The 14,623-nt window shown below is 39.8% G+C and overlaps 1 protein-coding gene across 5 annotated transcripts in view; it reads left to right on the plus strand.

Moving 5' to 3' along the window:
• Window positions 1–14,623, plus strand: part of ABI1 (abl interactor 1) — a 77,331-nt gene that overhangs the window by 34,514 nt on the left and 28,194 nt on the right. For 4 of the 5 annotated variants that reach the window (XM_071428774.1, XM_071428776.1, XM_071428775.1 and 1 more), the window contains exon 3: window positions 14,377–14,553. The exons of the other annotated variant lie outside the window; for it this stretch is intronic. In XM_071428774.1, the coding sequence (XP_071284875.1) occupies window positions 14,377–14,553 (177 nt within the window). The remainder of the gene's footprint in view (window positions 1–14,376; window positions 14,554–14,623) is intronic. 5 annotated transcript variants of the gene reach the window in all.

Consider the following 14,623-nt stretch of genomic DNA (forward strand, 5'->3'; position numbering starts at 1 on the left):
GTCGTGGTAGCTCTTAAAACAAATGTGTAGTTGTAGTTTATATTAGTTGTATACTTCTGGGAATAAACACACTCTGCATTGCTGAGTGGATATACACAGTTTAAATCCAAAAAGTACATTGACCTCCCCAGACTGTACCAAAGCAATGGGGGGAGGCAGGCCACAGAAGTTTGCACAGCTGTCTTTAGTAGCCCATGAAATAGTGTTGTGATGTACCCTTCATCTCTTGGGGAAGTCAGCAGCACCTTCCTCCCTGATTGAGGTAGCTGTCTATCAATCCCCACCACTCTTCTGTGCACTCAGGTTTCCTGCAGGTGTTCAGTGACTCTTGAGTGTGTGTTTAGCTGTCCAGCACTGCACAGGTCAGTGTCCAGTCGTGCACATGTCTGTGGTGGTTGTTACTGTGGTGTGGAAGAGCTGCCTTTTGAAACTCTGTGGTGCCATTCAGAGGCTTATAACTCACCATGGAGTTTGTAGCATCCTCACCAGTTAACTGTAAACATTTCAGTGGTCAATATTTGTGTAGCATATGTATAACTTCTGCCTAAAGTGACAGCAGGAGATGACCAGTCTTCTTTTTCCTGTCATTATCTTGTGACAAACAGTGTTTTGTTCTCTGACCCCTGTTCCCTGAATTGTGGGCTTAATTATCCTGGAGACAAGGTCTTGAAAACTGCAGACTTCCAGCTGCTTCTTTGACTGGCTTCATTCTCTATGTCTTCTCCAGTGGCTAATGCTCTGCTTCTCCCCAAGTGTTTGCAATCATATTTAATCAATATGCTAATAACTGCACAGTGGAAGTTGGTGATTTCTGAGCACATTACCAGTCTAATGAATTGACTGTAGCAATAGTAGGATGATACATTAAGCAGCAGGGATGTAGTGATGTACCTGTGTCTCTATGTCTACACACAAGACTTCTCTTCAAGACTTGCCCTGTCTCTTAACCTGCCATCAGGCTGCAGTGTTTGTGTTCAGGTGCTCTTGCACAGGACAGAGTCAAGATCTCAGTTTTGGGTGTGTGCATGTGCCTGAGGCGTGATCCAGATGGAGGGGCTGAACGATAGCACAGCTTCTTCTTGGGCCAGGCTCCCTCTGCCAGCAGGGCCTGCCTTGGTTAGAAAAAGTTTAGGGTGGATAAGGCTGTGGCTCAGTATGGGGTAAGTGCTGCTGGGACTGCTGAGGCCATCTGGATGTTACCAAGAGACGGAACTGCAGTGTTTCATATCAGTTGTGGCCAAGGGTTGGGAGGCTAAGGGAAATGCATTTACTGAAACAATGTGCAACTTCCTGCTTAAGCTGTGTGTGGGAATAGAAATGGCAATGGAGAATTAGAGCAGCTTTAGCAATTCCATTTCTGCCTTGGCCCTTCCTTCCCACTCTGTTAAACTGGTAAATGTCATACATGCTTGTGATTTGCTTGTCTGTCTTTTGCTTTTACTTAATATATCCCAAATTGCAAGAAGTCTGTATGACTCAGTCCAAAATAGTAGCGCAGTCTTAGGAAACATGTGAGGGAAGTTTTGTCAACTCTCTTTTTTTGCTTGAATATCTTAAGTTTGAGCTGATGGAAGTTCATAATGCTTCTAATCTTGTCCTGTGTTGATGTACCTTCTTGCTGAAGGGGGTTTGAGAAAGGACAGGCAGAGTAAGGAAGTTGATCCATTTTGTTCTATGTTTGTCTTTGAAAATGAAAGGAAGAAACTTGTCAGACCCAGATTGTTTTGGTATTCAAGGGACATGGAAGAGCTCTTTGTACAAGAATATGCAGAAGACAGTAATATGAGTAGTAAGTGAACTGTAAAGTAAAATATGTGTACTGAAAACTTTTAGATTGGAATCTATAGTGGCTGAGGATTGTTCCTGCCACCCTATTTTACTGATGGGCAGGGGGACAAGAGGAAACAAATCCTTGTTGTTGGTTATCACTCCACTGGAGTAGCACCTCGTAGTGCTGCAACAAAGTTGTTTGCTGTAGTATCTTGCCTACTTTTTTATTAAAAAAATATTTTAAAAGTCCAGAACTTTAGTAGTTCTCTTCTGGACAAAGTTGAATATTCAACCCTTGAACATTTAGGAAATGAGAAAGACATTTCATATAGGGTAAGCTGTGTTTGTGGCACTAATGCAAGAGGGTTTGTGGTGTAGATAGAGTGGCCTTTAGCCACGTGAATGGCTGTTGCATTAATATTCCTGAGTTAGTCCTGGTGCAGTGCTGACCCAGCTGAAAACCAGTACATGTTCCACTAGCTTGTATCACTGCCATCAGATGACATATGATCAAAGAGGGATAGAAGGAACATTGTGCCTTGGGTGATTTGTAATCAGACTGTGTCTGCAGGTAGCTAAAGGATATATATCGTCATTCCAACGTGTTGTCCTTGTTTTATGTGTGTGGGTAACAGTCTGAGAATTGTCAGCCTTAGACATCTTATAGGCCCCAAATTCATGTGGAGAAGGGGGATGCTTGGGAGAGGTGTTTTTGTGTATGTGTTTATGTATTTGTGTGTGTATGTGTATTTTTTTGGTTGGTTTTAGGTCATTTGGTGGTTGGGATTTTCTTGTTTTAAGAAAAATGTGTCTGAAAATTAATCCAGACCACGTTCAAGTAAATACATGTGATAAATGAGAATAGCTTTTATGTGTGAGATTTTTACTCGTTAGCATAATAATTATTTTGAAATATACAATAAGTCCACTATCCCATCCACATAACATAACCTTTATTATTGGAAAACATTTTATTTTTGCTATTAGAGCTGATTAAATAAAACACTGAAGAGATGATCCATTAAGGCTAAGGCAATATTAACTCACTTTCTCGTGGCGTGGGTTTTGTTCCATGCTCTTCTCAATTTGATTTGCCAGCTTACAACTAAATGTGAAGTATTGGGCTTTGGGCTTTTTTTTATTTGTTGTTCAGGCATGAGCATTCTGACTCATCATTGTTATGGCTTTATCAGCCTCTTACCTCAGACAAACTTTCAGAAAATTCAGACTTGTTCTGTTGAGTTTATTTTTCATAGGCTTTTTTTAGATAGTTTCCTTTTCAGCCACCTGCAGTGCTCTTTGCAATTGCACATGTTCATCTCCTATGAAGTTGCTTTTTTTGGCACACAAAATGCTTTTCGTTTGACATACAGTTTTGTTCTACTCCCATGGTGGTTCTTTAGTGAGTCTAAACTACTGAAGAAGCCATTTAATTTTTCCTTTCTGTTGTGCTTTCCTACAGTCAAAAATATATTTAGGTTTGTATGTTTTGTTTAATTCTAGACAAGTCCATTGCTACCAGTAAGGAAAAGAGGGACTCAATCAGCTACTTTAAGATGCTGGAACTCTTATGTGGAAGCTTGCATAAGCATATTTCTTTTTCTTCTTTTTCTTCTTTTGAATTGACTTAGTCATGCACATCTTCAGGAATACCCAGAAAAAAAAAAAAATTGAAGTTACTGATATCTAATTTCACAGACTGAAATACACTTACACATACAGCTGGAGTTTTGACTTTGCATAATCAAAAGCATTTATCTGCTTTTTAGGGCTGAATACAAATGCAACATGACTACACATCCCAAATGTTGTTCTGTCAAAAATCCATCAGATTGTACTGTTGAAACACTTCTCTTTTGAAGTGTCTTCCAATTTAAAGACTGATTTTAATCAGCAACTGGTGTTAGTTAAGCATTGAAATGTCTGTTCAGTTCACTGTGTAGAGCACTGGAGGAGAGGGGGTGTACCTTGAGAGTTCTCTTATTGGAATCCTGTCTTGGTGAAGGAGAAGTGGTGGGCCAGAGGAAGGGCTGAGTAAAAGAACTGACATTCAGAAATCTGTTTGTAGCAGTGTGAAACTCAAGTGAATGGTTACCAGTTGTTAATTTGCTATGTGCTGTAGTTTTGATCTGATGCAGAGCTGGGTCTGTACTTCCTGTTATGCTGTGCTTCTGAAGTGGTGGGATGTGGGGTTCAGCCACAGCTCAATCTGCTGCAAATACTGGAAACCATATTCTAGAGTGATCAGGGATTTTGTGTCAGAACAGGGAATAACACCATGGAAGCTGTTTCTTTCTCTTCCCCCACTCCTGACATTGGGTGCTGAAAAGCCACAGACTTGAGGAGGCAAATGGAGATAAATGCCTTGTCTCCTCTTCTCTGTCTTCCCACAGAGATTTACATTAGTGATGCATTTTTTCTGTTTATTATACTCAAGCTCTTGAAGAAGCTATTGAAATAGCAGTTGCATTTGAAAGAAAAGGTTATCTAGAACACAAAAAATTTGTTGTACTCCATATAAACATGTATCACAGGTCATTGGAGAGCTAGTGTGGGTTTTTATTTTTTAATAAATAATGTTCATAACACACTTCTTACTGCAGTGTATGTATATTTAGTTTGCTCAAATGGTTAAAATTGATAGTAGGATTTGCCAAAGCTCAGGAAGTCTTATCTGTAGCTCACTTGTGTGTTTTCATTAGCAATTAAAAACATCAGTGGAAAGTGTTTAACAGAGCAATCTGGGCTGTCTGTCACTGTGTGTCACTGTGCCCAGAGCAGGCAGCTGTGGCAGTGCCGCCTGTCCCTGTGCCCACCTGTACTCTGTCTGTTCCTGGTGCAGGTGCACAGCTCCAAGCCCAAGCAGCAAAGCTCCTCGCTTGGCATAGCACAGGAAGTCTGGCAGAGCCAGGAATAGAACTTCAATCTGCTGTTTTCCAGGCTCTTGCTTTTAGGCACAGCCCCATCCCACCTCTTCCCTGGCTGACATGCTGGCAGACGGCCGCCTCCTGCGTGCAGGGCCAGCTGCTTCTGCAGTGCTGTCTGACCTCCATACTCCAGATGTTTGAAGTTCCATTTCCCCCATGTTTATGTGAACTTTAGCAAAGTGCTTCTGGCATTTCACCAATGCAGCGGAGAGGAGGGAGGGCTGTTGTCTTAACTGTTTTCTTTCTTTCCATAAGAGGGGCCTCTCTAGAGCTGTTAAAAATCTCTTCCTCTGCAGGACTCAAACTCCATTTGCCTTCAGTTGCCATCTGCCAGTCTTACTTCCCACATTCCTCTCCCTGTTCCCAGACACGCTCTGTGGACCTCCCCTCCTTATGCTCTGTGTTGACATCATCTTCCTCTCAGTTGGGGAGAGTAGGGAGCAGGGGGTGAGGGTGTGATGAGATTTCCTTGTGTCACTCCAAAGAGGTTTCTCATTGATAGACCCTAATTCTGTGAGGTGGCACTTCACAGGTGAGACCCACTGGCTTCCATCAGGTGCCCCATTTTATCTGATCAGCCTCTCACATGAACATGCCTGAAATAACCATTAAGAGAATAATGTGAGAAGCCTCTTTCCTTCAGTGCTGTCTGAGGGATGAATATGTATCCTCCATAGCAGTCCTCCCATTTGCACTTGGCACCAGGAAAGAAAAACCAGGCATGAACTCAAGTCTGGCTCTTGGACAAGTGGGATGGTTTCTTTGCTCTGATTCCTGTCCTAGAATGCTGTGTACCCGCTCCCAGCCCCTCTGGTCTGTCCTTGCCTTGTGTCCCTTTTCTGGTCAGCTTCTCCAGCAGAATGCATGACTTGATTTGCCAATAGGGTACTCTGAAAAGCATCTATAGAAATAATCCTTCAACTGAACAAGTCTCTCTTTTTCCTTTTCTGTGCTGTTGTATAGGTGTATATGCCACTCCACAGGTTGTGTTGTGGAAATTGGGGTCCAGTTGGGTTCCAATTCTCAGTGAATCCTAGTCTTCCTTCTGGAAGAAAGGCTAATGGTGGGGCTATTTGTCTGTGGCTAGTTATCTTTAAGCCTGTTTCTCTAGCTTCTGTTTTCAGTTTCTTGATTTTAATCACTTTTTTTCTTTTTTAAACACTTGTAAGCACATGTTCTGTTAGTCAGGAATCAGGTTTTTGTTAAGTATGCCTTGAAATTAATACAGCTTAAACTTACTATGCAACTGTGTGCATTCTTGTTTTACATTCTGTGCTTCTGAATTCTAAAAACATACAGTCCTGAATAAATGAGATGTCTGTGGTACACTTCACTACCTGACCACTCACCCCCTACAACTGTCCTGATATCCCAAAAAAAAATTCTATGTGAAGGTATAAAATATCTTCAAATGTTGCTGAAATCTGGTTTGCTTTATGCCAATGTGAGTTGCTAAGAGAATCTGAGAAAGAATTGCTAGTGTATATAAAAAAGATGTAAATTCTAAATCAGGGGCTAGCTCCACAGGATTGAACTGATATATAATCTGTGTTCAGACATAATTGAAGAAATAGTGATAGACAGTCAAAATAAGGCCCACAGTCAACACTTTTTAAACCCTTCTGTTTATTGGATAATATTAGTAAAATGCATTATTAGCATTGTGATTTAAGTTTTATATGTATATTTATATTTTATGTATAGAAATGTATTTTGAAAGTGTACCTTTATGTATGAGTTACTTCTGGAAGTGGGACTTAGTATTTCTCTCATTATTTTTTCTTTGATCTCTCTAGTGCCTTTCCCCCTCTGCTGGTGACAAACATTTTATATGGACCATGAAAGTTGCTGTATATATCTGTGTTGATGGCCTTAGTTCATCGTCTCAATCTGTGAAAGCTCTTGAATGTGAGCCCTCTGTGCAGGAAAAGGAAGGTGGCATATCAGATTACATGAGATATGGCTTATCTGGCTCCTCTGGCCTTTTACCTTAAGAGGCCTGGATTTACCAGGACTTCAGGAGATGAAGCTTTCTGGAGAGCCTGGCCTACTATTGTCACTTGTGTCACTTGTCTGTATGTTGACGAGAATGTGTGAGAAACTTCTATAAACCTACCAAAAACATTGCTGGGTTTCCAGCTCTGGAAATACAACTCTTAAATCTATTTCAGTTGCCTCCTACATTGCCAGCACCCCCTACAAAACAAACACACAAGGTAAAACTCGGATGTCCAAATGCTTCAGAGTGATAGGAAACCTCAATTTCATGGTGTGGGTTCAAAAGACATGGCAGGATAATCTGAGGGTTCTCAAATGAATTTATGTAGTGGTGTTCAGGCAACTATTAGCCTAAGTGAAAATTGGATTGAAGGACTGTTCATGTGAAATAAAAAGGTCTTGAAATCCTTGTATTCTAAAAGGAATTTGGGGATTTGGAAAAAGCATCTCCCTTTTTCTTTTCCTCTAGTAACTGTTGCTTGTTGCTAGCACTGGGTTTTTTCTATGGATTCACTGATAAATTGATACATAGACAGTGCTTTAGCATACTTGATTCTGGTTACTGTCCAAGAGGCTGTTAAAAATACCTTAAGATGGTCTCTTGAAGAGGGAATTGTAAGAAAGGCAACTCCCCTTTTTATTATGAAAGTGAAAGACAACCAATATAAAGCTTCTAGAACAGTGCCTTCATATGACATTTGTTCAGAGCTAACTAGGAACTTGAATTTCACACAATTGATAGCCAACTGGGCACAATAGAAGATTGCATCAGTCTTCTGCCTTAAGAGACAGGATTGACTCCCCCAGTCCCTGATAACAGAGTAGTACTTCAAAGTTTCTTTCATTTTTTTTATATGCTTCTCCCTTGTTGGTTAACTTAACCAGGTGTCTGTGCTGAAGAACTGGGAAGAGGCTCACCAAACTGACCAGTTTTGGTCTGTAACTGAGTTGGTGTGGTCACAGCTGGGGTATTCCAACAGTTTCTAGTCAATGGAATTGGGGGTTACAGTTCCCAATGCCAGTACAGCCTCATACTTTGGGGGAGATCCCCATGGAATAAATGAGTGTGCACAGTGGCGCCCACACTCTGCTCTCTGTGTGTCCTGTGAGGCCAGGCCTGCTTAGTGCTTGGGCTCTCCTGGACAAGAGAGGGAAGTAAACTATTTCATTTCTGTAGGTAAACTTCTTGAGTTTCTTGAACACTATCTTGGTGGGGATCAGACCATATGTAAGCAATAGTTTCAAGTCAAATACTTGAGTTGCTAGTGCTTTCATCAGGGGTTGGTGAAATATGCAATTTGTAATATTGTGTAGATATCTGATTATACCTTATGTCATAAAACCCCAAACTACTCACTTGAGCTTTTTCATGCCTGATGTGCCTTGAGCCCGTAATTGTTCTTCTCTGTAGAATATTTATTTGCAGTTTAAATATGTTCACATTTCCCCGTGTTGAATTTTCTTTACAAAATAACAGCATAAAATGGTGCTCTCACTTGAAGTCAGCTGTCTGACTGAGCTCATTAAAGCTGGGGATTTTACTGTTCTTTTTGTAGGTCAAACTGACTGCTTTGCAGGTGGCCTGTGCAGTGTGCATTGTCCAGGTCTCTTCAGCGCCTTTACTCAACCATAACTCATTTATTTAAAAGGTCTTACTAAATATGCTTTCTTTCTGGAAGTAGCAGTGGAATAAACTTGTATTTCTAAAACAGAGCAAGTTGATGTTCTTATTCTCACCAGTTGATTTTCCTTTCAGGGAAGCTTATTGTATGAACTATATAGGAAGACAATGAAATCTCTAGTTTTGGAGAATGACAATAAGGGTTATATTAAAGCTGGGTTTGGGAACAGATTGCAAAGAGTGAGGGTTTGGGTAGTTTTATTTATTAAGGGATGCTGAAAGCACCTTAGTGTTTGTTTCTTAAGTTGTTTCCTTTGGTTAGTACACTTTATAGTCTGGGTGTGTGAACTTGTAGAAAACATTTGTTTGTGTTACAAAGTTTTAAACTACATATATTTTACTGCTATGTATGACCAATCAAATCTGAAGCTGTGACTAATTTTTTTGTGGACAGTAGAATGGATGCTACCTTTCATATTGAAACATAAAGAGGTAAGCTTGGAATCCAGACAGTTGTACCAGAGGTTGAGGAAGGATACAAAACTTTCTCTGCACCACTCACTGTCCCATGCATTGCATAGTTCTGTTGACAAAGTTCAGTCTGACACCTGTGCCTTTGCCCAGTATTTTATGTCACATCAGGCACAGTTTCTGCTGAAAGAAGATACTGTATTTGATAGATTGCTGTGATGTGATATGTCAAATCTAGTGTTCCAGTTGGCTTGTCTTGACTAGAGGTCTTTGAGGTTCTTTTTCCTTATGCAATTCTTTTATCTTGTACTGTCAGCAATTCCCTTTGGTTAAGAGAATCTTGCTGTTCAGGTAGAGAATGGATGAAATTCTGTTCTCTCCATTAACTTGGAATTCAGTGATGCAGTGTTTAGCATACAATCATTTAAAGTTAGAAGGGACCAATAAGGATCATTGAGTCCAATTTCTAAAGCTCATCCATATGACTTAGTGTCATCTAGGTGCTCCATGAACTCTGACAGGCTTGAGACCCTGACCACTTCCCTGGGAAGCCTGTTCCAGTGACAAACCACCCTCTCAGTGAAAAATATTTTCCTAATGTCCAGTCTGAAATTCCCCTGACATGGCTTCATTCCATTTCCTTATATCCTATTGCTGCTCAGCAGAGCAGATCAGCACCTTCCCTTGAGGCACTGCCCTCCCTGAGGAAGTTGTCAGCTGTGATGAGGGCACCCTTCAGCCTTCACTTCTCAAGGCTGAAGAAGCAAAGGGACCTCAGCCACTCGTATGGCTTTCCCTTGAGACCTTTCACCATCATGGTCACCCTTCTCTGGACACACTCTGATATCAGTCTGTCCTTCTTGCATTGAGCTGCCCCAAAATGCACACAGGACTTGAGGTGTGGAGCAGATTCCTTTGGGGAAGTACAGCACCAAGTTTGTGCAGAACAGTTTGCTGAGCCTCAGGACATGTGATTACAGCCAGTGCAGTAGGAAGATGGGGGTGCCAAGTGGTAGCAGGTCATGCTGCTTGCATGGCTGATATGTCTGGGTTTTGTTTGTATAAAGTAATTGTAATCTATTCTGCTGACATTTAGGTATGTATAGCACTGATGCCCTGTAATCAGGGCTCTACTTGCTTGAAATAAAGTGTTAGTAAGAGACCCAACCCTATATTTAACCACAAACTGAAAAAGCAACATAGAGAAACAATGTCAAAATTACAGAAAGCTGTTGCCAATAACATTTGCTTAGTCTTCCTTGTCTCCTTGCTTTAGAGAAATTGGCATCTTAAGGAAGTCTGTGGATTGTGATCCTACATTCCTTCTTCTCTGAGTGAGTTTAAGGAAAAATTGAAAAGTTACTGGCTTGCAGCTCTGTGAGGCACAGGGCATTTGTTTGTATGATGTGAAAGTTCTTAAAAGTATTGCATGAAATGGCCTGAAAGGCTGTCATTAAAAGTAACCTAAAGATTTTTTTTGGTCTTTTGTGTTTGAATGTTAGATTTTTAAGACCTAGGGAAAGTCCTTGAAGTGACTTTTTGCCCTTCCTTAAACTCCTAAAGTTGAGTTTCAGTGGTTCAAGAGTAAAAGGATTTTAATTGTTTTTCTTTTTCCTTTTTTATTTTAATACCCCCTTTTTGTGTGAGCTTTATTAAAATGTCTAGATACCCTTATATTAGCTTGGCCAGAGCTAATAGAGCTTCAGTCTCTATTTATTGTAAATTGTTTGTTCTGGGCTGGCATGCCCTAACACATGAGTAGAGTGGTGTCTGCAGCACAGGATAATAAAAGAACAACTATTTGCTGTATCATTGCTGTGCTTTACTTGGCCTTGAGGCTACTTCTAAGGAAGCAAACAGTTAAAATTTAACTCCACATCCTGTTGTTCAACTATCTGTTGTTTTTTTTAATTTTATATGATTTAAAGAAGACAAATAGTGGAGTCAGCTAATAATTAACAGTTCCTTCAACCAAGCTTCTGGATTAGCTGGCGTAGTCCCTGGCACTCAGTCGAAATGGCAAAGGGGTTTGTTTCACGAGTTCATTTAAATTTGCTTCCCAAAGGAAACACATTGTGCTTCTGGAAAGATTGTCTTTTCTCTCTTCTCCAAATCAATACAAAACTGGGCTTTGTCTCACTGGATTATGTTGTCTAGGAGTGAAAATCCCTGCCCTTTTCCCCAAATTTTATGCTATGTATTTGTTTCAGCATAGCTCAGAGATACTTGAAGCTGGTCTGACTGCTTGCAAGTGCCTGTTAGCCTGTGCTAACCCATGCCAGTTAGCCATATTTGCTCCTCTCCATCTTTGATATCTAAAAGTAGATTTTGTGCATGAAATCACAAACCAGCTACTGTTCAGCTGGCTTGTTACCATATCAGAACAAACACTCATAGCTGCAGATGTCAAGTGTGACCAGAGCTTTGGGAATGGTCTGTTTTGGCTGTTACCTGGTATATGTGGCTTGTCTTTTTTGGAAATTTAACTGTTGACTGGCTGGAAAGCTTTGCTGTCCTACTAAAAATTGCTTGTGTGTTGAGTTGTTCCTCTTTTGAAAGTGAAAAATATCACATATGACTAAACAATAAACTTCCACATGAATATCAATCAGATAGAAATGAAAATAGAAGAATGACCAATTGTCGTGTGCTTTGTTTTGCATAATGTTCATATAAGACTTAATAATATGCAGATCTAAAAAAAGCCCAGCAATTTCTTGAAGAGGTAAGATGCTGTCTAGTAGCTCTGACAGGCAGCCTATTGCTCTGGGCAAAGCATATGCTGTGAGCCTTTGCTTTGCATAAGGATAAAATCCTGCCTTGCTTTTCCAGTGCACCAGATGTGGTAGGAGTTAAAGTCTTGTTTGCTTTGAACAGCAAATTAGTCTCTTGCACAGGCACATCTGAATGCCTTTCAGGATTTACATATGTGTCCTGTTGCTGGCCCTGCTCTGTGATACAGATACTCTTCTTTTTCTCACTGAAATTCATGCCAAGACCTTACAAATCACTGTTCCATACTTAATTTTGGATAAGCTTTCTGATAAAATTAATATATGTAGTATTTTCCTATTCTAAGAGGTATTTTCATTAACAGCGATTTGTTGCAATATTACTTGAGTCAGTTTCTAAAGCATGTATGGTACAGCATCTGTTCCTGGAATTTCTTATCCTCTGTTCCAGTAACTTACAGAACTTTCATTGTCCATTGAAGGGAGGAAAAGTCAGTTTCATGGACTACCTGCTAGAAGAAGATGCTTTTTTTTTGTACTCTGAAGGGCTTTGTTTTGTTTTGTCTTTTTTCTTTTGCTATCAGTGCTAAGAGAACTCTTACCATAAAGATGCATTTTTGTCCATCCACTGAACAAAAAGAGTTTCTTAGTAACAACAGGTTTAGTTTGTGAGGATTAAGTAGAAGCATGGATTTATTTCTAGGGACCTAGCTGTATTTTCGAGAACCCTACTTTCAAACAGTGTTGTATGTTTCAAACAGTGTTGTATGTTTTTTAAATTGATGTTCTCAGCCTCCTAAATTGCGATGTTATTCAGGGGACTTTAAAATTGGTGCTTTTTCTCTCACATGCAGTGCTCATGCATTACAAAATATGGAGACTTGCTTATTATTTAAGAGTTTTGTAAGATAGTTTGAGACGTGCAGTTATCATTGAACAGAAAGGTTCAGGTTGTGCAGATAAACTGGAAGAGAGATGAACATGTAGCACAGCCCTCATAATTTTTCAGCTAGATCAAGAAAACACTGAAAAGGCAGAACTAATATGTATGTTTCAGTCTCTGAAAGGAAAAGAACAAATAACAGCTGCATTTGAAAAAATTAGACTAATCTCATTCTTTAGTCTTCATTCTATCATCTGTGAAATTGACTGCCGGAGAAAACATGGGTGCAAGGGGTGGTACCTGATGCTGATGTAGGTAAATACTTGATGTATTGGACTGTCTTATTTGAAAAGGCATTTGTAAAATTCCTGACTTAGGGATTTTTCAGAGTGTGAGCATTTAGAACAATAAAGCTTGTTCCAGAGTTTTACTGGGATATTTAATTTATTCCATATAAGCTAATGTCTTGCATTGCTCTGGAAAATTACAACTCTTATTTCTGTTAAGATTCTGTGTGCTTTCAAAGTAAAAGAACCTTTTGCAGTGTTACAAGTACTCTGTTATTTAGCTTGCAGCTGTGAAAACAAGATTGATTGGTATCACTGTTCTTAGGTGCTTCTCTACCTGTATTCCTGCTTGTAATCTGCAATGCTGCCTATCAGAACTGTTAAGGAAGGGTCTTACATTTTTTATGTCTGTGTAGTCAGGAGAATTTAAGATTATTTGAGCATGTGCACCAGTTAATGAAAAAAACAGTTCAGCTGAAGACATTTCACAGTGACTGCTGAGTGCTGGCTTTCCTAGAAATGTTAATTTCCTGAATACTAATCTTGCTTTTTTTATCTTGCCTCATATAGGAGCAGAAATATCAGCTAATTTTGTCCTTCATCTTTGACTTTGCTTCACTAAACAAAACCTTGCCCATCACAATATTCATTTTAGATTAAACCATTTCTAGATATGTACCAAAATGAGGTAGGAGTTAGGATGATGAGGATTTTTCTTTCTTTCTGAACCTTCACCTTTTTTTTTTTCTGTAATAGCCTTTCTAGGAAGAATTTATGCTTATAGACTAAGATTGATTTTCCTCAGTGGATAAAGTGGTGGCTTGAGAGGTTTTGCTCAAAGGGGCATTTTGTTGTCAGATACCATCTCCTTCAATGAGATCCTGAGGTTCTAGTAGGTACTTAAACCAGTACATTCAATCCCTGAATCTCAAAATAGGCTTCCTAGAAATGGGATTTCTGTGACATCCAGTGCTTGATTTGCACTTGTTCTTCAGCTAGGGTTTAAGCTGTGATTATATTCCATGTAGAAGAATGTGTCTTTTATGTGAAGCTTAGTTTGATTTTTCACAGACTACTGGACTGATCTTTAGCTCCTTTTTTTTTTCTGAATAAAATGCAGCATATTTTATATTCCTTTACTTGCATCTTTAAAGCTTTGTTTTATTCTTTCAGTAAAGCTGCTATGAGCGGTATGACTGAAACTAGCCCCAGTGCTGAAATTGGTCCCTACCTGTGCAGACTCTCACTCTGATATGCACTGATGGCTTTGCTGAAAGAAATTACCACACAGACTTCCCAAGCTGAGTCCCCTCCGGGGCTCTGAGCAAATTGCTTAGCTTGTCTGTCCTGGTTTCCCAGCTGTGGAGTTGGAGTAATTTATTACCAGTGTCAGTCATAAGGACACTGAGGGTTAATCTGTGAGGACTGTATCTGCATAGTGTCTTTAGGGTGTCAAAGGAATAACATATAATTGTAATTTTATTATTAATATTGGTTATTTCATTAAGGTGTAATTTTCTTACAAGGTTTGTGTAGATTAAACTCATTTCATCAATAAACTGGCATCCTTCCAGCAGCATTAACATTCAGACTCTTTGTCTAACAGTGAAACCTAAACATGTAGCTAGCTCTGTAAAGAAAACAGCAAATGCCTAAAGAAACCCATACTTTCTTGTTTTTAATCTAGACTGTGGACATCCATAAAGAAAAGGTGGCTCGCAGAGAGATAGGCATTTTGACGACCAATAAGAACACATCAAGAACTCACAAAATTATAGCACCAGCGAACATGGAACGTCCTGTAAGGTATATTCGAAAACCTATAGACTACACGGTGCTGGATGATGTTGGCCATGGCGTGAAGGTAAGAACTCCTGGACACTTGAGGACCCAAAATAACACAGACCAGGAGACAGGGTCGGGGCAGAATGTTA

The sequence above is a fragment of the Agelaius tricolor genome, unplaced genomic scaffold (genome assembly GCF_023055355.1).
Source record: "Agelaius tricolor isolate 1412-34295 unplaced genomic scaffold, bAgeTri1.0.p SCAF_6, whole genome shotgun sequence".
Lineage (NCBI taxonomy): Eukaryota > Metazoa > Chordata > Aves > Passeriformes > Icteridae > Agelaius > Agelaius tricolor.